This window comes from Mus musculus, chromosome 4 (assembly GCF_000001635.26).
Source record: "Mus musculus strain C57BL/6J chromosome 4, GRCm38.p6 C57BL/6J".
Classification (NCBI taxonomy): Eukaryota; Metazoa; Chordata; class Mammalia; order Rodentia; family Muridae; genus Mus; species Mus musculus.
The window spans coordinates 94,785,598-94,806,010 of NC_000070.6; the positions used below are offsets into that span (position 1 = coordinate 94,785,598).

Sequence of the window (20,413 nt, forward strand, 5' to 3'; positions counted from 1 at the left end):
TCTCACTCTCTGTCTCCTTCTGTCTTCACCTGTGTCTCTCTTGTTCTCTCTATTCAACCTGTCTCTGTACAATGGCCCCACCCCCTTTCCATTGCTCCCCTTTCCTCTCTCTGCTCATGAGAGTTGGGCGTATCCTATTCTGTCAACTCTTTCTCTGATTTGTCACTTTGTCTGCCACTCAATTAGATACCGCTTTCAAATATGGATGCTTCCTTCTACAAACTAACTTTTCCTCCATTGTTTCCGCATTAAAGTGTCTTCTAAGGGTGTGTCTGTATTCCAACCAGAGGGGTTAAAGGTGTGATTAAAGGCTGAGCTACACTACAACTACAAACAGCTTTCTTCAGAAAACAAAAACAAAAACAAAAAAACCCCACAATCTTGGAGTTCACAGTGTAGCCAAATAATTTGCACCAGTTTGTTGTGAGACAATGTAGCCCTGGCTGGCTGCAAACTCTTGGCAACATTTTGTCTTCACCCTCCCAAGTGCAAGAACCACCACACCCAGGAATTAGTTTTCCTACTCAGGATTTTAGGGTGTGTCCTAATTGTGGAGCACATAGAAAACAGACAAAGAGGTGACACATTTCCACCTATATTTGGACAGTAAGAACATCTTCGACTGATGGTTGGTCTGCCTTTCCTGTTGGCCATTCAATGGGGGTGGGGCGCAGAATGTGTCATAGAGAAAGCAGTATGGATTGTGGTATCAGGAAGACTTTCTAAGTTATGTCTTTACACCACTGCCTCTAGGCTCTGTAGTAAAATATCTTGGGAGGGCTAAGGTGATGGCGCTGTCAGCAAAGTGCTCGCCTGTGATTACAAGGATCCCAGAATTCTTGCAAAAAAGCAAAACAAAACAAAACAAAACGTCATGCTTGCAATCTCAAAGCTTGGAGGGCAGAGCAGAGCCAGTAGGAACCCTTAGGATAGCTAGCTAGCCAGCCTAGGCTAATGCTTAAGCTCCAAGTGAGTGAGATACCATATTGCAATGAAAAGATCAGACATCTCCTTTCTGGAACAGCTCCAGTAGTTGTCTTCACATGAGCCCACATGTGAGTGCATACCAGAACACACATCTGCATACATGTGCACATGTTCATGGGAACTCACAGGCCTGTCCAGGAACACAGAATGATAAGGATATGTTCATTGCCCTGGCTGCTAACTCATGCAACCGGGGAGGAAGTGGAAAATCCATTTGAGATGTGCCAAACATGGCTTAAATTGGCTTGCACACCCCAACAATCCAAATGGTTTTGTTTGTTTGTTTGTTTAATCAATGAAATCATCGTCCAAAACAATCAACAGCACTCTGCTCAAACATCAACAGAGATTTCATTTTTGGGTGGTGAGTTACAGACAAAATTTGTAACAGTTTTAGATCTAAAGGTCTGTTTCAGAATGAGCCAGGAGAAGAAATGGAAGTTTTTTTCTTTTCCTAGATTCATTTTGAGAACTGACTTTACAATAGAACACCAAACTGCCAAATCATGATTATGAAATGGTTATAGTGGAGTCATCTGTATCTAAATAATAAGAGCACGTCTAGAGTATTTTTTAAAAGACAGGAAAAAAGTCTTGAAATCAAATACATAAATTTATTCTTCTTTTTGAGACAGGGACTTATGTAATCCATGCTGACTTCAAGGTTAGTATGTAGCTAAGGATGACCTTTGAACTTCTGTGCTACTTCCCAAATATTGAGATTCCAAGAGTACGGTACCATACCTGGTTTATGTGGTGCTGGGGACTGAAACCAGAAGCCCTTTACTCAGCCCACATTCATATAATTTTTTTCCTATAATTATTTTGAGTATGTCATATATTGGAAACTTTCCAGAAAACATTTCTCTGGCAACTTTACTAATTATTCATCTGGAAATTAGTCTTTTCCAAATGCATAATGAGTGTTACTAAGACCTCATTAAAACAGGGAGCTAGCTCGTCGTTTTGTTTTTTGGTTCTTTTTTTTTTTTTTGTACTCAGTGTTGCACCTAGGAGATTGCAAGGCCTAGCTGCAGCTATCAGCAGCTTCTGTCTTTCAAGACAGATGTGGTCCTGCCCTCCTGGAGCCTCAGTGGAGCTACAGGAGTCATATCCTGAAAGCAAGGCTGTGACAAGGAAAGGGCAGGGTATTTGGAGGGTCACCATGAAGCCACCTAACCTGGATTCCAGGATGTGTAAGGCCCTGTAGGCACACAAATACAGACTGATGGATGAGTAAGAGCTGGTGAGGTGTAAGGGAAAGGAAATGAGTGAAGGAATACAATCTTTGTCTTAGACAAGAGTGATGGGGGTAGGGATGCAGACTAGAGAACACAAGCTGAGGTGGATGGGTGCGGTCCTGAGCCTGTGTCTCAGCTCTCACACTAACACTAAGAACCCAAACCACCCAAAAAGGACTCAGCTCTTTCCATCCGGGAGATCAGCTTTGCATATAACGTTTGCTCTCATCTGCTTTTTCCTCCTGCTCTTAAGTGAACAAATGACGTGTGTTCTTATTTTTCCAGGACGATCTTACGCATGTCATCTTCCAGTATAGGACTCTCAGGAACCTCATTTATAAAATGAAGTGGTTGACCCGAGAAGTCTTGTGAACACTAACATATAACCCGAGAGCTTCTGCCTTAGGGTTTCACAGCGATGAAGAGACACCATGACCACAGCAACTCCTATAAAGGAAAACATTTCATTGTGACTGGCTTGCAGTCCACAGGTTTAGTCTATTATCACCATGGCAGGAAACAAGACAGAAGGCATGCAAATATGGTGACTGAGAAGGAGCTAAGTTCTGCCTTTTGATCTGAAGGCAGCAGCTGATTTGACTGATCTGAGCTTCTAAGACCACAAAGGCTACCTCCATCCCCCGCCCCCTCACCAGTGACAAACTTTCTCCAAAAGGGCTACATCTTAAAATAATTCCACTTCCTATAGTCCAACCATTCAAATACATGAGTCTATTTCTATTCAAACCACCATAGCTCCCTCACTAAAACAAACTAACAAGCAAAACAAAACAAGAGGAAAAAACCTGACTTTCCTGGAATTGATGTGTGACCTTGAGCTAGATTACTTAAACTCTCTGAACCTTAGTCTCATTTGTAAAATGGGGATAATGGCAGTGCTTATGTCATAGGGATATTATGAAAAACAAACTCTTATAATGTGTTTAGATCAGTGTTTGGCCCACAGCACTATTAAATGGTGCTTGCTCTTGTGATCCAGGCAAGTCATATGGCCTTGATAAGTGCACGATGAATATATAACAAGCTTCCAAATGCCTGAAGTCCGGCACACAATTTGACTCCTTTGCTGGTACTTTGCAAAGAACGACCAGCTTGGAGCCATTCATGCAGGCAGACGGTTGCAGACCTTTGGTGTGAAGGTGCCCTTAAGAAAACAGGGAGCTAAGAGACCAAGTCTGAAATAATAAAAGAGCCCCAGAGTGGTGGGGAAAAAGCTATGTTGGAATGAAGCCTACGAGGATTCTGAGTTCCTTTCTGAGTACAATGCTCAGTGAGAAGTCCCACGCTCAGCTAAACAATCTCCACACAAAGGGGAGAAAACATAAACAAACTGCAGAGAAAGTCACAAAGATGAAATGATCAGAAACATTCTCACAGGAGTCTCTCCCAGTCAGGAAGAACTTGGCGTGTTAGGGCTGCCGAATTGTCAAGATGAGAAGAAGGACCTCTCCAAAGCCTCCCTCCACACCTATGGCCCCTGTCCCTGCTTTCTTTCCATTTTAGCTCCTGCCACCCACACCCACACTACAGGCTCATCCCTCCAGTGATGTCATTTATTGTTATTTGGCAAGGACATCATGAGCGCCCTGAGGCTTGGCTTCTACCGCTTCACATTCATAACTACCTTCATGGTGGATTTCGCTTCTGGATTACAGATGAGAAAGCTGGGATTTGCAGAGGAATCTGGTGTGTGTCAGAGGATGGATTCATGCCTGAGGCTGTGTGTTTCCACTGTTCATACTGCTTCTCTATTTCTTGCTCTATACTTTGCTCCCTCCCGGTTTGCCCGTACAAGGGAGACCTGACAGGAAAGTCAGTTTCTTCAGTTAGCAGCCACAGAACATAACACCTCCACTCCCACCCCCTATCCCCCTACCCCCGCCCCCACCCCCCAAAAGCATCACCAAAGCCTTCTCAGTGTGGTTCAGAGGCACTTCCTGCTTTCACAAGTATCTTAGTTAAGGTTTTACTGGTATGAACAGATACCATAACCAAGGCACCTCTTACACGGACAACATTTAATCGGGGCTAGCTTACAGGTTACAGCTAGCTTACAGCCCATTGTTATCAAGATGAGAACATGGCAGCATCCAGGCAGTTTAGGCAGGCATGGTTCAGGAGGAGCTGAGAGTTCTACATCTTATCTGAAGGCCACTAGGAGAAGAATGACTCCCACATGGTTAGGAGAAGGGTCTCATTGCCCATACCCACAATAACACACACTTCCTCCAACAAGGCCACACCTCCTAATAGTGCCACTCCCTGGGCCAAGGATATTCAAATCACCACAACAAGGTAGCTGTCTAAGCTAAAGAGATACACAAAACACTTGATAAAGTCTTACAATCCAGCCCCCATCCAAAAGTCAAGGATAAAGCAAGAATTAAGACATTGACCAACAGATACATTGACAGGTCCTTTTTGATTTCATTTAAGACTTGGTCTTGGACCAAAATGCTGTAGGGATTTTACTATTTTTCCATTAAGTGCAAGATATTCTGCTGTAGATTTCTGATTCAGGTGGTTTCTTATCAGAGAGTCTTTTATTTATGCAGGTGTGCTTTGTAGCATTCACGCCACTGGGGGTTGGGTTGCATGAGTTTCTGAAGGCCTTTAGTGGTATTATTCAAGCTGTCTGTATTTTTCCTTGGTAGTTTTTGGTCTGCCTGATCAGTTGGTTTCAGAAAGCTGCCACTCTGCTAGGAGACCTGTCAGTTCCTTCCTTTTACTGTTAGGGTTTTCTTTCACGGGTTTTGAAGGACTTATGTTAGTACATAAACAAGCCCCATGTGTGAAATCTTTTTAATATTTTATTTATTTTTATTTTTTAATTAGATATTTTCTTTATTTACATTTCAAATGCTATCCCCAAAGCCCCCTGAGATTTTCTAATAAGATTTTACTAGATGGCTCTGTCTCACCACATAAAGACTACCTTGATTCCTAAATACTTCTAGCATTAAAAATACTTTCCCAATGTAAGTACTGCAAGATTAGGTTCTTGTAGTTAGTTTAGTGTATTATTTCATGTATAGTTAATGAGGACAGTACCAGGAAAAAAAATATACATATATATATTCCTTCCCTATCTTTTTACATGCATTTAGTTTATCTTCTGTTACTTTATTTGTAGTTTTTGTGTCATAATTTTCTTTGTCCTCATCTGTTCTCTTTTTCAGTCTTCTGTTGACATCCATTATTTCTTGTCCTCTAGGAAGGTTGTATGTGTTTCTTATCTCCTTGTAGTGTTAATCCATTTATCTTTAACACTGATTTAACACTCCCTAAAGATAACCCCCCACCTTATTCCATGGAATGTCATTCTCTGCAGGTTATGGTGTACACTAAAGACACTTGGTTCTAGAAGAATGTTAGATACTTTCATTCACACATGTTCTCCAGTAAGTCAAGCAACTGAGGTAATGTTGTGTTCCAAGCTTGACATACGGTACAGTCTGCAGTGGTACTAGAAGCCAAATACAGAATCCTTTCTGTTTCTCCCTCAGTGCTGGCCAGTTCTACAACTGAATCAGCTCATACATGTTAACGAAAGAGTAGAGGGTAAAGCATTTGCGTCTATCCTCTTCAGTATTTTAGTCTTTATAGCACGAACAGGTGCAGCATTATATCCATTCCTCCTTGTTTGGAGTGCTCTAAAGCTCTTACACTTTTTAAAAGCAGCAATCAGCACCACATAAAAAGACCTAAAGAAAATTGAGTAGGCAAATGGTATTGTCTTTTCTTTTTTTTTTTTTTTATTTTTTTTTTCATTTTTTATTAGGTATTTAACTCATTTACATTTCCAATGCTATACCAAAAGTCCCCCATATCCACCCACCCCCACTCCCCTGCCCACCCACTCCCCCTTTTTGGCCCTGGTATTCCCCTGTACTGGGGCATATAAAGTTTGCAAGTCCAATGGGCCTCTCTTTCCAGTGATGGCCGACTAGGCCATCTTTTGATATATATGCAGCTAGAGTCAAGAGCTCCGGGGTACTGGTTAGCTCATAATGTTGTTCCACCTATAGGGTTGCAGATCCCTTTAGCTCCTTGGCTACTTTCTCTAGCTCCTCCATTGGGAGCCCTATGATCCATCCATTAGCTGACTGTGAGCATCCACTTCTGTGTTTGCTGGGCCCCGGCATAGTCTCACAAGAGACAGCTACATCTGCGTCCTTTCAATAAAATCTTGCTAGTGTATGCAATGGTGTCAGCGTTTGGATGCTGATTATGGGGTGGATCCCTGGCTATGGCAGTCTCTACATGGTCCATCCTTTCATCTCAGCTCCAAACTCCGTCTCTGTAACTCCTTCCATGGGTGTTTTGTTCCCAAATCTAAGGAGGGGCATAGTGTCCACACTTCAGTCTTCATTCTCCTTGAGTTTCATGTGTTTAGCAAATTATATCTTATATCTTGGGTATCCTAGGTTTGGGGCTAATATCCACTTATCAGTGAATACATATTGTGTGAGTTTCTTTGTGAATGTGTTACCTCACTCAGGAAGATGCCCTCCAGGTCCATCCATTTGGCTAGGAATTTCATAAATTCATTCTTTTTAATAGCTGAGTAGTACTCCATTGTGTAGATGTACCACATTTTCTGTATCCATTCCTCTGTTGAGGGGCATCTAGGTTCTTTCCAGCTTCTGGCTATTATAAATAAGGCTGCTATGAACATAGTGGAGCATGTGTCCTTCTTACCTGTTGGGGCATCTTCTGGATATATGCCCAGGAGAGGTATTGCTGGATCCTCCGGTAGTACTATGTCCAGTTTTCTGAGGAACCGCCAGACTGATTTCCAGAGTGGTTGTACAAGCCTGCACTCCCACCAACAATGGAGGAGTGTTCCTCTTTCTCCACATCCTCGCCAGCATCTGCTGTCACCTGAATTTTTGATCTTAGCCATTCTGACTGGTGTGAGGTGGAATCTCAGGGTTGTTTTGATTTGCATTTCCCTGATGATTAAGGATGTTGAACATTTTTTCAAGTGCTTCTCTGCCATTCGGTATTCCTCAGGTGAGAATTCTTTGTTCAGTTCTGAGCCCCATTTTTTAATGGGGTTATTTGATTTTCTGAAGTCCACCTTCTTGAGTTCTTTATATATGTTGGATATTAGTCCCCTATCTGATTTAGGATAGGTAAAGATCCTTTCCCAATCTGTTGGTGGTCTTTTTGTCTTATTGACGGTGTCTTTTGCCTTGCAGAAACTTTGGAGTTTCATTAGGTCCCATTTGTCGATTCTCGATCTTACAGCACAAGCCATTGCTGTTCTGTTCAGGAATTTTTCCCCTGTGCCCATATCTTCAAGGCTTTTCCCCACTTTCTCCTCTATAAGTTTCAGTGTCTCTGGTTTTATGTGAAGTTCCTTGATCCACTTAGATTTGACCTTAGTACAAGGAGATAAGTATGGATCGATTCGCATTCTTCTACACGATAACAACCAGTTGTGCCAGCACCAATTGTTGAAAATGCTGTCTTTCTTCCACTGGATGGTTTTAGCTCCCTTGTCGAAGATCAAGTGACCATAGGTGTGTGGGTTCATTTCTGGATCTTCAATTCTATTCCATTGGTCTACTTGTCTGTCTCTATACCAGTACCATGCAGTTTTTATCACAATTGCTCTGTAGTAAAGCTTTAGGTCTGGCATGGTGATTCCGCCAGAAGTTCTTTTATCCTTGAGAAGACTTTTTGCTATCCTAGGTTTTTTGTTATTCCAGACAAATTTGCAAATTGCTCCTTCCAATTCGTTGAAGAATTGAGTTGGAATTTTGATGGGGATTGCATTGAATCTGTAGATTGCTTTTGGCAAGATAGCCATTTTTACAATGTTGATCCTGCCAATCCATGAGCATGGGAGATCTTTCCATCTTCTGAGATCTTCTTTAATTTCTTTCTTCAGAGATTTGAAGTTTTTATCATACAGATCTTTCACCTCCTTAGTTAGAGTCACGCCAAGATATTTTATATTATTTGTGACTATTGAGAAGGGTGTTGTTTCCCTAATTTCTTTCTCAGCCTGTTTATTCTTTGTATAGAGAAAGGCCATTGACTTGTTTGAGTTTATTTTATATCCAGCTACTTCACCGAAGCTGTTTATCAGGTTTAGGAGTTCTCTGGTAGAATTTTTAGGGTCACTTATATATACTATCATATCATCTGCAAAAAGTGATATTTTGACTTCCTCTTTTCCAATCTGTATCCCCTTGATCTCCTTTTGTTGTCGAATTGCTCTGGCTAATACTTCAAGTACTATGTTGAAAAGGTAGGGAGAAAGTGGGCAGCCTTGTCTAGTCCCTGATTTTAGTGGGATTGCTTCCAGCTTCTCTCCATTTACTTTGATGTTGGCTACTGGTTTGCTGTAGATTGCTTTTATCATGTTTAGGTATGGGCCTTGAATTCCTGATCTTTCCAACACTTTTATCATGAATGGGTGTTGGATCTTGTCAAATGCTTTTTCTGCATCTAACGAGATGATCATGTGGTTTTTGTCTTTGAGTTTGTTTATATAATGGATTACATTGATGGATTTTCGTATATTAAACCATCCCTGCATCCCTGGAATAAAACCTACTTGGTCAGGATGGATGATTGCTTTAATGTGTTCTTGGATTCGGTTAGCGAGAATTTTATTGAGGATTTTTGCATCGATATTCATAAGAGAAATTGGTCTGAAGTTCTCTATCTTTGTTGGATCTTTCTGTGGTTTAGGTATCAGAGTAATAGTGGCTTCATAAAATGAGTTGGGTAGAGTACCTTCTACTTCTATTTTGTGAAATAGTTTGTGCAGAATTGGAATTAGATCTTCTTTGAAGGTCTGATAGAACTCTGCACTAAACCCATCTGGTCCTGGGCTTTTTTTGGTTGGGAGACTATTAATAACTGCTTCTATTTCTTTAGGTGATATGGGACTGTTTAGATGGTCAACTTGATCCTGATTCAACTTTGGTACCTGGTATCTGTCCAGAATTTTGTCCATTTCGTCCAGGTTTTCCAGTTTTGTTGAGTATAGCCTTTTGTAGAAGGATCTGATGGTGTTTTGGATTTCTTCAGGATCTGTTGTTATGTCTCCCTTTTCATTTCTGATTTTGTTAATTAGGATTTTGTCCCTGTGCCCTTTAGTGAGTCTAGCTAAGGGTTTATCTATCTTGTTGATTTTCTCAAAGAACCAACTCCTCGTTTGGTTAATTCTTTGAATAGTTCTTCTTGTTTCCACTTGGTTGATTTCACCCCTGAGTTTGATTATTTCCTGCCGTCTACTCCTCTTGGGTGAATTTGCTTCCTTTTTTTCTAGGGCTTTTAGATGTGTTGTCAAGCTGCTAGTATGTGCTGTCTCCCGTTTCTTCTTGGAGGCACTCAGCGCTATGAGTTTCCCTCTTAGAAATGCTTTCATTGTGTCCCATAGGTTTGGGTACGTTGTGGCTTCATTTTCATTAAACTCTAAAAAGTCTTTAATTTCTTTCTTTATTCCTTCCTTGACCAAGGTATCATTGAGAAGAGTGTTATTCAGTTTCCACGTGAATGTTGGCTTTCCATTATTTATGTTGTTATTGAAGATCAGTCTTAGGCCATGGTGGTCTGATAGGATACATGGGACAATTTCAATATTTTTGTATCTATTGAGACCTGTTTTGTGACCAATTATATGGTCAATTTTGGAGAAGGTCCCGTGAGGTGCTGAGAAGAAGGTATATCCTTTTGTTTTAGGATAAAATGTTCTGTAGATATCTGTCAGGTCCATTTGTTTCATAACTTCTGTTAGTTTCACTGTGTCCCTGTTTAGTTTCTGTTTCCACGATCTGTCCTTTGAAGAAAGTGGTGTGTTGAAGTCTCCCACTATTATTGTGTGAGGTGCAATGTATGCTTTGAGCTTTACTAAAGTGTCTCTAATGAATGTGGCTGCCCTTGCATTTGGTGCGTAGATATTCAGAATTGAGAGTTCCTCTTGGAGGATTTTACCTTTGATGAGTATGAAGTGTCCCTCCTTGTCTTTTTTGATAACTTTGGGTTGGAAGTCGATTTTATCCGATATTAAAATGGCTACTCCAGCTTGTTTCTTCAGTCCATTTGCTTGGAAAATTGTTTTCCAGCCTTTCACTCTGAGGTAGTGTCTGTCTTTTTCCCTGAGATGGGTTTCCTGTAAGCAGCAGAATGTTGGGTCCTGTTTGTGTAGCCAGTCTGTTAGTCTATGTCTTTTTATTGGGGAATTGAGTCCATTGATATTAAGAGATATTAAGGAAAAGTAATTGTTGCTCCCTTTTATTTTTGTTGTTAGAGTTGGCATTCTGTTCTTGTGGCTGTCTTCTTTTTGGTTTGTTGAATGATTACTTTCTTGGTTGTTCTAGGGCGTGATTTCCGTCCTTGTATTGCTTCTTTTCTGTTATTATCCTTTGAAGGGCTGGATTCGTGGAAAGATATTGTGTGAACTTGGTTTTGTCGTGGAATACTTTGGTTTCTCCATCTATGGTAATTGAGAGTTTGGCCGGGTATAGTAGCCTGGGCTGGCATTTGTGTTCTCTTAGTGTCTGTATAACATCTGTCCAGGCTCTTCTGGCTTTCATAGTCTCTGGTGAAAAGTCTGGTGTAATTCTGATAGGCCTTCCTTTATATGTTACTTGACCTTTCTCCCTTACTGCTTTTAATATTCTATCTTTATTTAGTGCATTTGTTGTTCTGATTATTATGTGTCGGGAGGAATTTCTTTTCTGGTCCAGTCTATTTGGAGTTCTGTATGCTTCTTGTATGATCATGGGCATCTCTTTTTTTATGTTTGGGAAGTTTTCTTCTATTATTTTGTTGAAGATATTAGCTGGCCCTTTAAGTTGAAAATCTTCATTCTCATCAATTCCTATTATCCGTAGGTTTGGTCTTCTCATTGTGTCCTGGATTACCTGGATGTTTTGAGTTAGGATCCTTTTGCATTTTGTATTTTCTTTGACTGTTGTGTCGATGTTCTCTATGGAATCTTCTGCACCTGAGATTCTCTCTTCCATTTCTTGTATTCTGTTGCTGATGCTCGCATCTATGGTTCCAGATCTCTTTCCTAGGGTTTCTATCTCCAGCGTTGCCTCGCTTTGGGTTTTCTTTATTGTGTCTACTTCCCCTTTTAGTTCTAGTATGGTTTTGTTCATTTCCATCACCTGTTTGGCTGTGTTTTCCTGCTTTTCTTTAAGAGCCTGTAACTCTTTAGCAGTGCTCTCCTGTAAATCTTTAAGTGACTTATGAAAGTCCTTCTTGATGTCCTCTATCATCATCATGAGAAATGTTTTTAAATCTGGGTCTAGATTTTCGGTTGTGTTGGGGTGCCCAGGACTAGGTGGGGTGGGAGTGCTGCGTTCTGATGATGGTGAGTGGTCTTGATTTCTGTTAGTAGGATTCTTACGTTTGCCTTTCGCCATCTGGTAATCTCTGAAGCTAGCTGTTTTAGTTGTCACTGTTAAGAGCTTGTTCTTCAGGTGACTCTGTTAGCCTCTATGAGCAGACCTGGAGGGTAGCACTCTCCTTAGTTTCAGTGGGCAGAGTATTCTCTGCAGGCAAGCTCTCTTCTTGCAAGGCAGGTACCCAGATATCTGGTGTTCGAACCAGACTCCTGGCAGAAGTTGTGTTCCACTCACTAGAGGTCTTAGGATCACGTGTGGAATCCTGTGTGGGCCCTTGCGGGTGTCAGGCGACTCAGCTGGCAAGGTAGCCGGGGCTCGAGTGGAGTGGAAGGGGTTTGTGCCCCAGATCAAGCCCGGGTAGCCTGCTTCCCTATGTACCGCAGTCTCAAGTTCCACGCGATTGGATTGGGGTAGGCGCTGTGTTCCACTCACCAGAGGTCTTAGGGTCCCGTGGGGAGTCCCGTGTGGGCCCTTGCGGGTGTTGGGCAAGACTCTGCTGTCAAGGTAGCCCGGGGCTCGAGTCTCGAGTGGAGCGGAAGGGACTTGTGCCCCAGATCAGGCCCGGGTAGCCTGCTTCCCTATGTACCGCAGTCTCAAGTTCCGCGCGATTGGATTGGGGCAGGCACTGTGATCCACTCACCAGAGGTCTTAGGGTCCCGTGGGGAGTCCCGTGTGGACCCTTGCGGGTGTTGGGCAAGACTCTGCTGGCAAGGTAGCCCGGGGCTCGAGTCTCGAGTCGAGCGGAAGGGACTTGTGCCCCAGATCAGGCCCGGGTAGCCTGCTTCCCTATGTACCGCAGTCTCGAGTTCCGCGCGATTGGATTGGGGCAGGCACTGTGGTCCACTCACCAGAGGTCTTAGGGTCCCGTGGGGAGTCCCGTGTGGGCCCTTGCGGGTGTTGGGCAAGACTCTGCTGGCAAGGTAGCCCGGGGCTCGAGTCTCGAGTCGAGCGGAAGGGCGGTATTGTCTTTTCTATGTTGAGGACTCATATTCCATTAGAATCCTTTTGCATTTTGAGTAAGCATATCAGGGACTGGGAAAGGGTAGCAGATTCATAGATAATATAATTTATAATTAATACCTGGATATAGTGTAATGGCAGATGTCAATCATCATAATGTCCCTACTTCCCAAGCCATTTACAGGATAGAATTATCATAATTCTCATATATTGTGTATACATAATTGTATTTTATAAAGGAAATGACCATTCCTTTCATTAGATTCTTTAAAAGGCTCATATAGTCTATTATGCACTATTGCTCTTCATATCAGAAAAGCCAGGTGATTCTTGGTGTATGCAGGGTCTCATCCACTGGGATTTAGTGTTTATTAGAGGAAAATGTATGAATATTTATTTACTTATTTATGTTTTTCTCTTTTAAAAGCATCCTTCCTACCTGCTACTTTAACTATGACCGTGGACAGGGGAGATAATGTGAACATATCTTTCAAAAAGGTGTTAATTAAAGAAGAAGATGCAGTGATTTACAAAAATGGTGAGTCTATTTCATCTCCTTCTATTACTTCTGTCCACGAGATGCTGGGTGATAACTAACACATTAGATATTGTCATATTGCCATTTTAAGGGTAGTTGTCTAGAAAGCTGCTGTGACCCAAGCTTGTCAAATTCTGTGTATAACAGAAGCCCTCTTAGACAAGGCGTTTGGTTATTTAATCAAGCAAAGTGAAGTAGAATTTTTTTTAAAGAATGCACATACATGCACACACATGTAAAGTGCAGGTAAATACAATAAAAGCTGATGGTAACATATAAGTAGAGTTTCAAATTCAATCAGGGAAGGTGCAAGACTGTCTGACTGTGAGGGTGTTTGATTATAAGAACAAAGAAATAGGCACGTTTGGGCACAAACTTTTTTCCTTCGTTCTCCTTCCTCGCCAGGCTCCTTCATCCACTCAGTGCCCCGGCATGAAGTACCTGATATTTTAGAAGTTCACTTGCCGCATGCTCAGCCCCAGGATGCTGGTGTGTACTCGGCCAGGTACATAGGAGGAAACCTGTTCACCTCAGCCTTCACCAGGCTGATTGTTCGGAGTAAGTGACTGAGAGGCCACACTGTTCTATACTGATGTCGTTGTTACTATTTGTAGCTTCAAGTTATGGCACCCTGCAATGCTGCCTAAGCAAGATGGAGGGAGAGCAAGCACCCTTGAGAATTTGATAGAAAGGCTAACAAGCAAGTTGCAGACAAGATATGTTCTAGGGAAGATGTGGGGTTCAGAAGTAGTGGGTGTCTTAGTCAGGGTTTCTATTCCTGCACAAACATCCCGTCCCAGGAGCAAGTTGGGGAGGAAAAGGTTTATTCAGCTTACACTTCCACATTGCTGTTCATCACCAACAAAGTCAGGACTGGAACTCAAGCAGGTCAGGAAGCAGGAGCTGATGCAGAGGCCAGGGAGGAATGTTACTTACTGGCTTGCCTTCCCTGGCTTGCTCAGCTTGCTTTCTTATAGAACCCAAGACTACCAGCCCAGAGATGGTGCCACCTACAAGGGTCCCTCCCCACACCCTGCCCCCCACCACTAATTGAGAAAATACCTTACATCTGGAGGCATACCTACATCTCATGGAGGCATTTCCTCACCTGAAGATCCTTTCTCTGTGATAATTCCAGCCTGTGTCAAGTTGACACAAAACCAGCCGGTACATTGGGGTTAAGCTAAATCGTCTAAGCTTTTCATCTAGGAGGTTGTTGTTACCATGGCTAAGGTTCACAATGCTTTACCTTTGTGTTTCATATTTCCAGTAGAAAGAATTAGTTTGGTCTAACATACATAGATGTCAACCAGCCTAAACCAGGAAGCCGCAGGCAAAAGTAGAGCCATAAAACAGAAGGCATAGTTGTATCGCAGGACCACCCCCATTAGAAAGTGGAATTGAAGTGAGAAGGATGGTTTCTCTGGATAATGAGTTGTGACTATTACAGGAAAATGAGTTGGATTATCTGGGATCTTGGTAAACATAATTTCTTTCAAGTCCCATGCATTCTAGAGCATTTGACTCTGTGGTGTGACACTGCAAGAGCTAGAACTAGGGAAAGCGTCCCTGTTCACTGTAGGAAATCATCAAGGTGGAAGGAGACAGCATCAATACTTTTTATGGAGCAATTGACATATAGAAAGCAGGAGACTTGCCTCAAAATCCCCCCAGCCATGTTTGATTTGTGCTATTAATCACTCAGGCCTTCAGGCCTAGATCTCTGCAATTCAGTGTTTTGAAAAGCATTTAACTGTATTGAATAGCATTGTATTGGTGTTAAAGACAGAGTATAACACAATAAACCCATAGCCCTTGGGTAATTCCCAGTCAGAGCAGGTATGTAACTAGATAAGTCAACATTACAGTATAATGGTAGAAGTATGAAAACTGTGGTTAACTTAGTTTATTCCCCATGCCAAGACACTTCAGAAAATATAAAGTAAGATGTTATAAAGGCAGGACTATTTGAACTTGACTCGAGAGAAATCTGCCCCTGTTCCCAAAACTGGCTTTCTTGTGCAGTGTTCATTTAAGACCCATCTTTAAAGGAGTCTGTAGTGTTCAGCTTTTGATGTCTTGCTTTTCAGTTACTTCTTCTTGAATTCTCCTCCACTTCCCCCTTTACACCACTACACAGGAGAGGCCAGAATGTAAAGAAGCAGTTTGCACTCATTTCTTAAGGTAGCTCTTGTCTGATATAATGCTATATACTCAAGGACTCAGAATCTGGGATAAATGGGTATGCTGTCTTGGAGAAGAACCATTAGACTAATGCATGTTTGTTCAAGACTGGGAAAAACAGAAGGGTTTACCTACTCTTAACTCAAACTTGAACACATAATTTCTGATGTTAGTATGTAGGCTCCCTCAACACCACACAAGTCTCCAGAACATATTACCTGTCTGTCTTCTTAATTACTAGATACTAATTAATCTTACAGTTTAACTCTGTTCTGCCTCCACCTGGAGACAGTGTCAGATCCCACAGGTAAGGCCTTGGTTACATGTAATTATCCTTATTTTGCTTGCAAGTTGAGAACCACACGTGTCCTATGCTCCTGACTGAATAGCTATAAATCAAGGTTTCTTTTTTTTTTAATTTTTTATTAGGTATTTTCCTCATTTACATTTCCAATGCTATCCCAAAAGTCCCCCATACCCACCCACCCCCACACTCTCCTACCCACCCACTCCCAATTTTTGGCCCTGGCATTCCCCTGTACTGGGGCATATAAAGTTTGCAAGTCCAATGGGCCTCTCTTTCCAGTGATGGCTGACTAGGCCATCTTTTGATACCTATGCAGCTAGAGACAAGAGCTCCGGGGTACTGGTTAGTTCATAATGTTGTTCCACCTACAGGGTTGCAGATCTCTTTAGTTCCTGGGGTACTTTCTCTAGCTCCTCCATTGGGGGCCCTGTGATCCATCCAATAGCTGACTGTGAGCATCCACTTCTGTGTTTGCTAGGCCCCAGCATAGTCTCACAAGAGACAGCTATATCTGGGTCCTTTCAGCAAAATCTTGCTAGTGTATGCAATGGTGTCAGCGTTTGGAATCTGATTATGGGATGAATCCCTGGATATGGCAATCACTAGATGGTCCATCTTTTCGTCAGAGCTCCAAATTTTGTCTCTGTAACTCCTTCCATGGGTTTGTTCCCATTTCTAAGAAGGGGCAAAGTGTGCACACTTTGGTCTTCGTTCTTTTTGAGTTTCATGCATTTAGCAAATTGGATCTTATATCTTGGGTATCCTAAGTTTCTGGGCTAATATCCACTTATCAGTGAGTACATGTTGTGTGAGTTCCTTTGTGATTGGGTTACCTCACTCAGGATGATGCCCTCCAGGTCCATCCATTTGCCTAGATGGCTTAGTGGTTAAGAGCACTGACTGCTCTTCCAGAGGTCCTGAGTTCAACTCCTAGCAACCACATGGTGGCTCACAACCATCTGTAATGGGATCTAATACCCTCTTCTGGTGTGTCTGAGGACAACTACAGTGTACTCATGTACATAGAATAAATAAGTCAAGGTTTCTTAAGTCTCCACGTCTTCCTTGTGTTTCTGGTGACCCTTATCATAAAGTTAGTAAAGGGACTCTTTACCACCATAATTAGCATTCTCATTAGCATACAAAAGGTGTTTATTACTTTGAGGGTTTTGGGATCAGTGTGCCAAGAAACAAGTGTAGGAACCAAAAATGTGTTTCTTAATCTATCACACTGTCCTCTGGAAAATGTTTTAAAAAAATCTTTAAACACTTAAACTAATATGTCATGAAAGTCTCATAATTTAGACTTCCAAGTGCTAGGCATACAGGACCAAGCTACCATATCAAGTTTACAGCTTTTTGTATATATCAAAACATGAATAGAGATTAGTTTTTGGAGCTCATCTGGCCTTTTCCCCTAAAGCAAAAGATCCCCTTTTTTCCCACTCTGTGTTGTTTTCTGCTTGGAGTATATGCTGTTGCCTGTGGTAGCATATTTAACAAAGCTATTAGAGAGGCACACTAGTGTCTAAAGTCATTCAAAGGAAGTTTGAGTGGAGCTATACTCACCCTATTTAAAAACAGCTACTCAGTATGACTTGTTTGATGTTTATTGAGGGAAGCTGGAGTCACAAGGCCATCTCTTCTGAATGAATTAAAGCATAAAAACAGGTATTGCTTTATTAGAAACCCCACTGGCATGTTTGTAGATTGCTTTTCAGTATAAATTTTTTTCATGACAAGATTTCTTACAGCATAGATTTTATTTTCCTTTGCATGCCATGAATAATATATGGCATCTTAAAATATAGCATCACAAAGCTTTAAAATGAAGTTACATAAGTGAATATTGTTTGATTACCAAAAAACTGTAACTTCCCCTATCTAAGAGATCACTCCTGTTATCCCCGGGAGTTTTATTCTTTTTCCTGGGAGTGGGGCTGAGGCTGGGCTATATCAACAGGCAGATGCTAGGCTGGAGAGCAGTTTCATGTACGAGGAGGAGCCTGTTTCACTTAAATTATCTGACTTTATGCTTATTGTGTGTAAGAGCCTAGTAGCCTGGCTCCCACTAATTATGTAGTCTTCTGTTATATGCCAAGGAACATAACTACTAGCTTTCAGACATCTTGCAACTTTATCTATTGAGGCTGGTATGTGTTGATAGTTTTCTTGATGACTTTGGAGAAAATACTGATAGGCAGGAGTTCTTGCCAAAGAGAGTTTGAGGTTACATCAGCTGCAGGCATGTGTCCAAGTGCTATGAGACTAGTGCCTGGAGACAATGATACTAGTTCCCTACAGATGAAAAATGAAGCCATAACTTCAACCAAAAAGAGCCATACCAGCACTCCTGAGTTTTCTGTATATTTCAAGTTTTTCTTTAGTCTAATTAATCTAAAACCACCAAGTGTTGGACGTAACTAGGAAAGCTCTAGGAAGCATTTTACTGCCTTGAGCTGAGTTCTGCATAACAAAAAGTTCTTGCTTTTGTTTCTCTTGTTTCTTATATACTTTCCAGCAGAAATAGTGCATGCAACTGGCTATGCCTCTCTTTAGCCTTAGCCCTCCTCCACCTACTCCAGGCTGAGCCAATGTGTGGGCTTGTTGGCTGTGGGTCTGGGGCTTGTTTCTGTTAGGTTCCTTAGTGATGGAGACACCATTGATCAGGGTATCCATTTTAAAAATGCTTCCATCTTGGACCATACCATGAACATGCCAAAGTCCCTTCCTAGTGCCTCAGCCTGGAACACACTGTCTAACCTTATCTTTCTTTCTGCTTGTGTGGTCCTGTACTCCCAGTTTACTCCTGCTCTCATGGAAAGCCTTCCTTTGTGTACTTTTCTGTTGGCAAGGCAGGATTTGGTATTTCTTGTCTCTGCTTCTATCATTATTTACTGTTAACTATCTCATTCCATACCACACTATTAGTGTTTAGAGTGACAAGACTATATTTTTGTCTTCATTCTCATTGCCCGCTAAAATGACTGTCACGTATTAATTGTTCAATAACAGTTCATCGAGTGATTATGCTTTCCACCTCTATGTTTCTTTGTTTTGTTTTAACAATAGGATGTGAAGCTCAGAAGTGGGGGCCCGACTGTAGCCGTCCTTGTACTACTTGCAAGAACAATGGAGTCTGCCATGAAGATACCGGGGAATGCATTTGCCCTCCTGGGTTTATGGGGAGAACATGTGAGAAAGGTAAGTGACTCTACTTGATGGCTAAACAGCTTGAACATAGATGAGAAGGGAGCTAAATGCCCCCCACTAGGTCCATGATACCACCTTTGTATTGACTAGACACCTTTTCTAAAGGCTATTTACTGCAAAGTTACTGGAAACTTATAACAAAAAACACCAATTTGTAGGGGTACAGTCAACGTGCAGGTTCATAACCCATGAAACCGAGTGGTGACCTCTTTGGGATTCAGTTTTGTTCTCTTTAAAGTGGGTCATACAGGAAGGTGTGGCCATCTCTCTGCCAGCCCTCAGGTTAGAATTCCCCTGTCTAGGAGAAACCTTATAAAAGTAGAGTCCAGCCTTTTAAGGGCGTATGATTTGACTCTAAATCAGCCTTTGTGTCGTTCCCTCCCACAGCTTGTGAGCCGCACACATTTGGCAGGACCTGTAAAGAAAGGTGTAGTGGACCAGAAGGATGCAAGTCTTATGTGTTCTGTCTCCCAGACCCTTACGGGTGTTCCTGTGCCACAGGCTGGAGGGGGTTGCAGTGCAATGAAGGTATGCGCCACTTGCATGGGGAACAGGGGAAGCTGCAGCTGGTGTCCAGAGGCCAAGCCAGCTGACATCAGCAGCAGGATGCACTGGATTGCTTGGTTGCTTACCTGTTGTTGGATGCAGGGATTTAAGTCACAGATTTTTTTAAATGAAAGAGACATGATATTGGACAGTGAGATCGGATCTGGGAGGAGATGCTTCTCACGCATGTCACCTAGGGATGATGTTAAGCATGGATTCTAACTTGCATAAATGCTTCTGCATTTATATTGGACCTCTAGGCCGCTATTGTTGCTGTTGAGATTTAGATGATGCTTTGAATACAAAAATTAAGAAAGATTTTATTTTATTTTTTGCCGTATGCCATAAAAATCAGGCTTCAGGACAGATCCAGATAAGATTTAAGGTTCAAAATAAAGTTAACTCCCATTACTCAGGGATCTTACTCAAGAACTAAAAATTGCTACTGCCAAACTCATTAACAAGTCCTTTATCTCGGACTTTTCTTTGTGCTTATGGTGTGGACACTTGAGATCTACACCCACCAATTTTGAAGTACACGACATGGTATACCTGCCTGAACTTGCCACAGTGTATGTCTAAGAAGGTCCTTAAACAGCACAACTGAAACTTTCCCTGGAAACCACTGTCCAGGCTTCTGTTCCTTAGATTCCATCTACAGGAGAGAGCAAAAAATACCTGCCCTTATTGGTCTGGTTTATTCAACTCAGATAATTCAACTTAAACTCATCCACATTGTCAAAAATAGTCACAGATTTTCCTTTCTTCCTCCTCCCCTCTCTCCTACCACCCCACATATAAAACTATTTTATTTACAGGTATAGAGTCTCTGTATCCTCTGGTATTTGTGTGATTGCGTTTGTAGGGAACGTCCACATTGTTTGGGGTAGTTGCCTGCCTGTAAACAGTGCTTAGTGTTCACTCCTTTACACTCCCACGTTTGCTATCTTTTGACATTCTGATCCTAGCCATTTTAACAGATGCAAGGTGATGGCTCTTGAGTTTTTAATTTGTGTTTCCTTGAAGTTGTCTGACTGTG

General features: G+C 41.9%; 1 protein-coding gene across 4 annotated transcripts in view; it reads left to right on the forward strand.

The window, feature by feature from the left end:
* The window catches only part of Tek (TEK receptor tyrosine kinase), a 135,891-nt gene that overhangs the window by 46,512 nt on the left and 68,966 nt on the right, over positions 1-20,413 (forward strand). For 3 of the 4 annotated variants that reach the window (XM_006502930.3, NM_013690.3, NM_001290549.1), the window contains exons 3-6: positions 13,014-13,124; positions 13,530-13,682; positions 18,688-18,819; positions 19,216-19,356. In XM_006502930.3, coding sequence (XP_006502993.1) covers positions 18,748-18,819; positions 19,216-19,356 — 213 coding nt within the window. In that variant the 5' untranslated portion in view covers positions 13,014-13,124; positions 13,530-13,682; positions 18,688-18,747. The remainder of the gene's footprint in view (positions 1-13,013; positions 13,125-13,529; positions 13,683-18,687; positions 18,820-19,215; positions 19,357-20,413) is intronic. The other variant, NM_001290551.1, reaches the window with a different exon arrangement.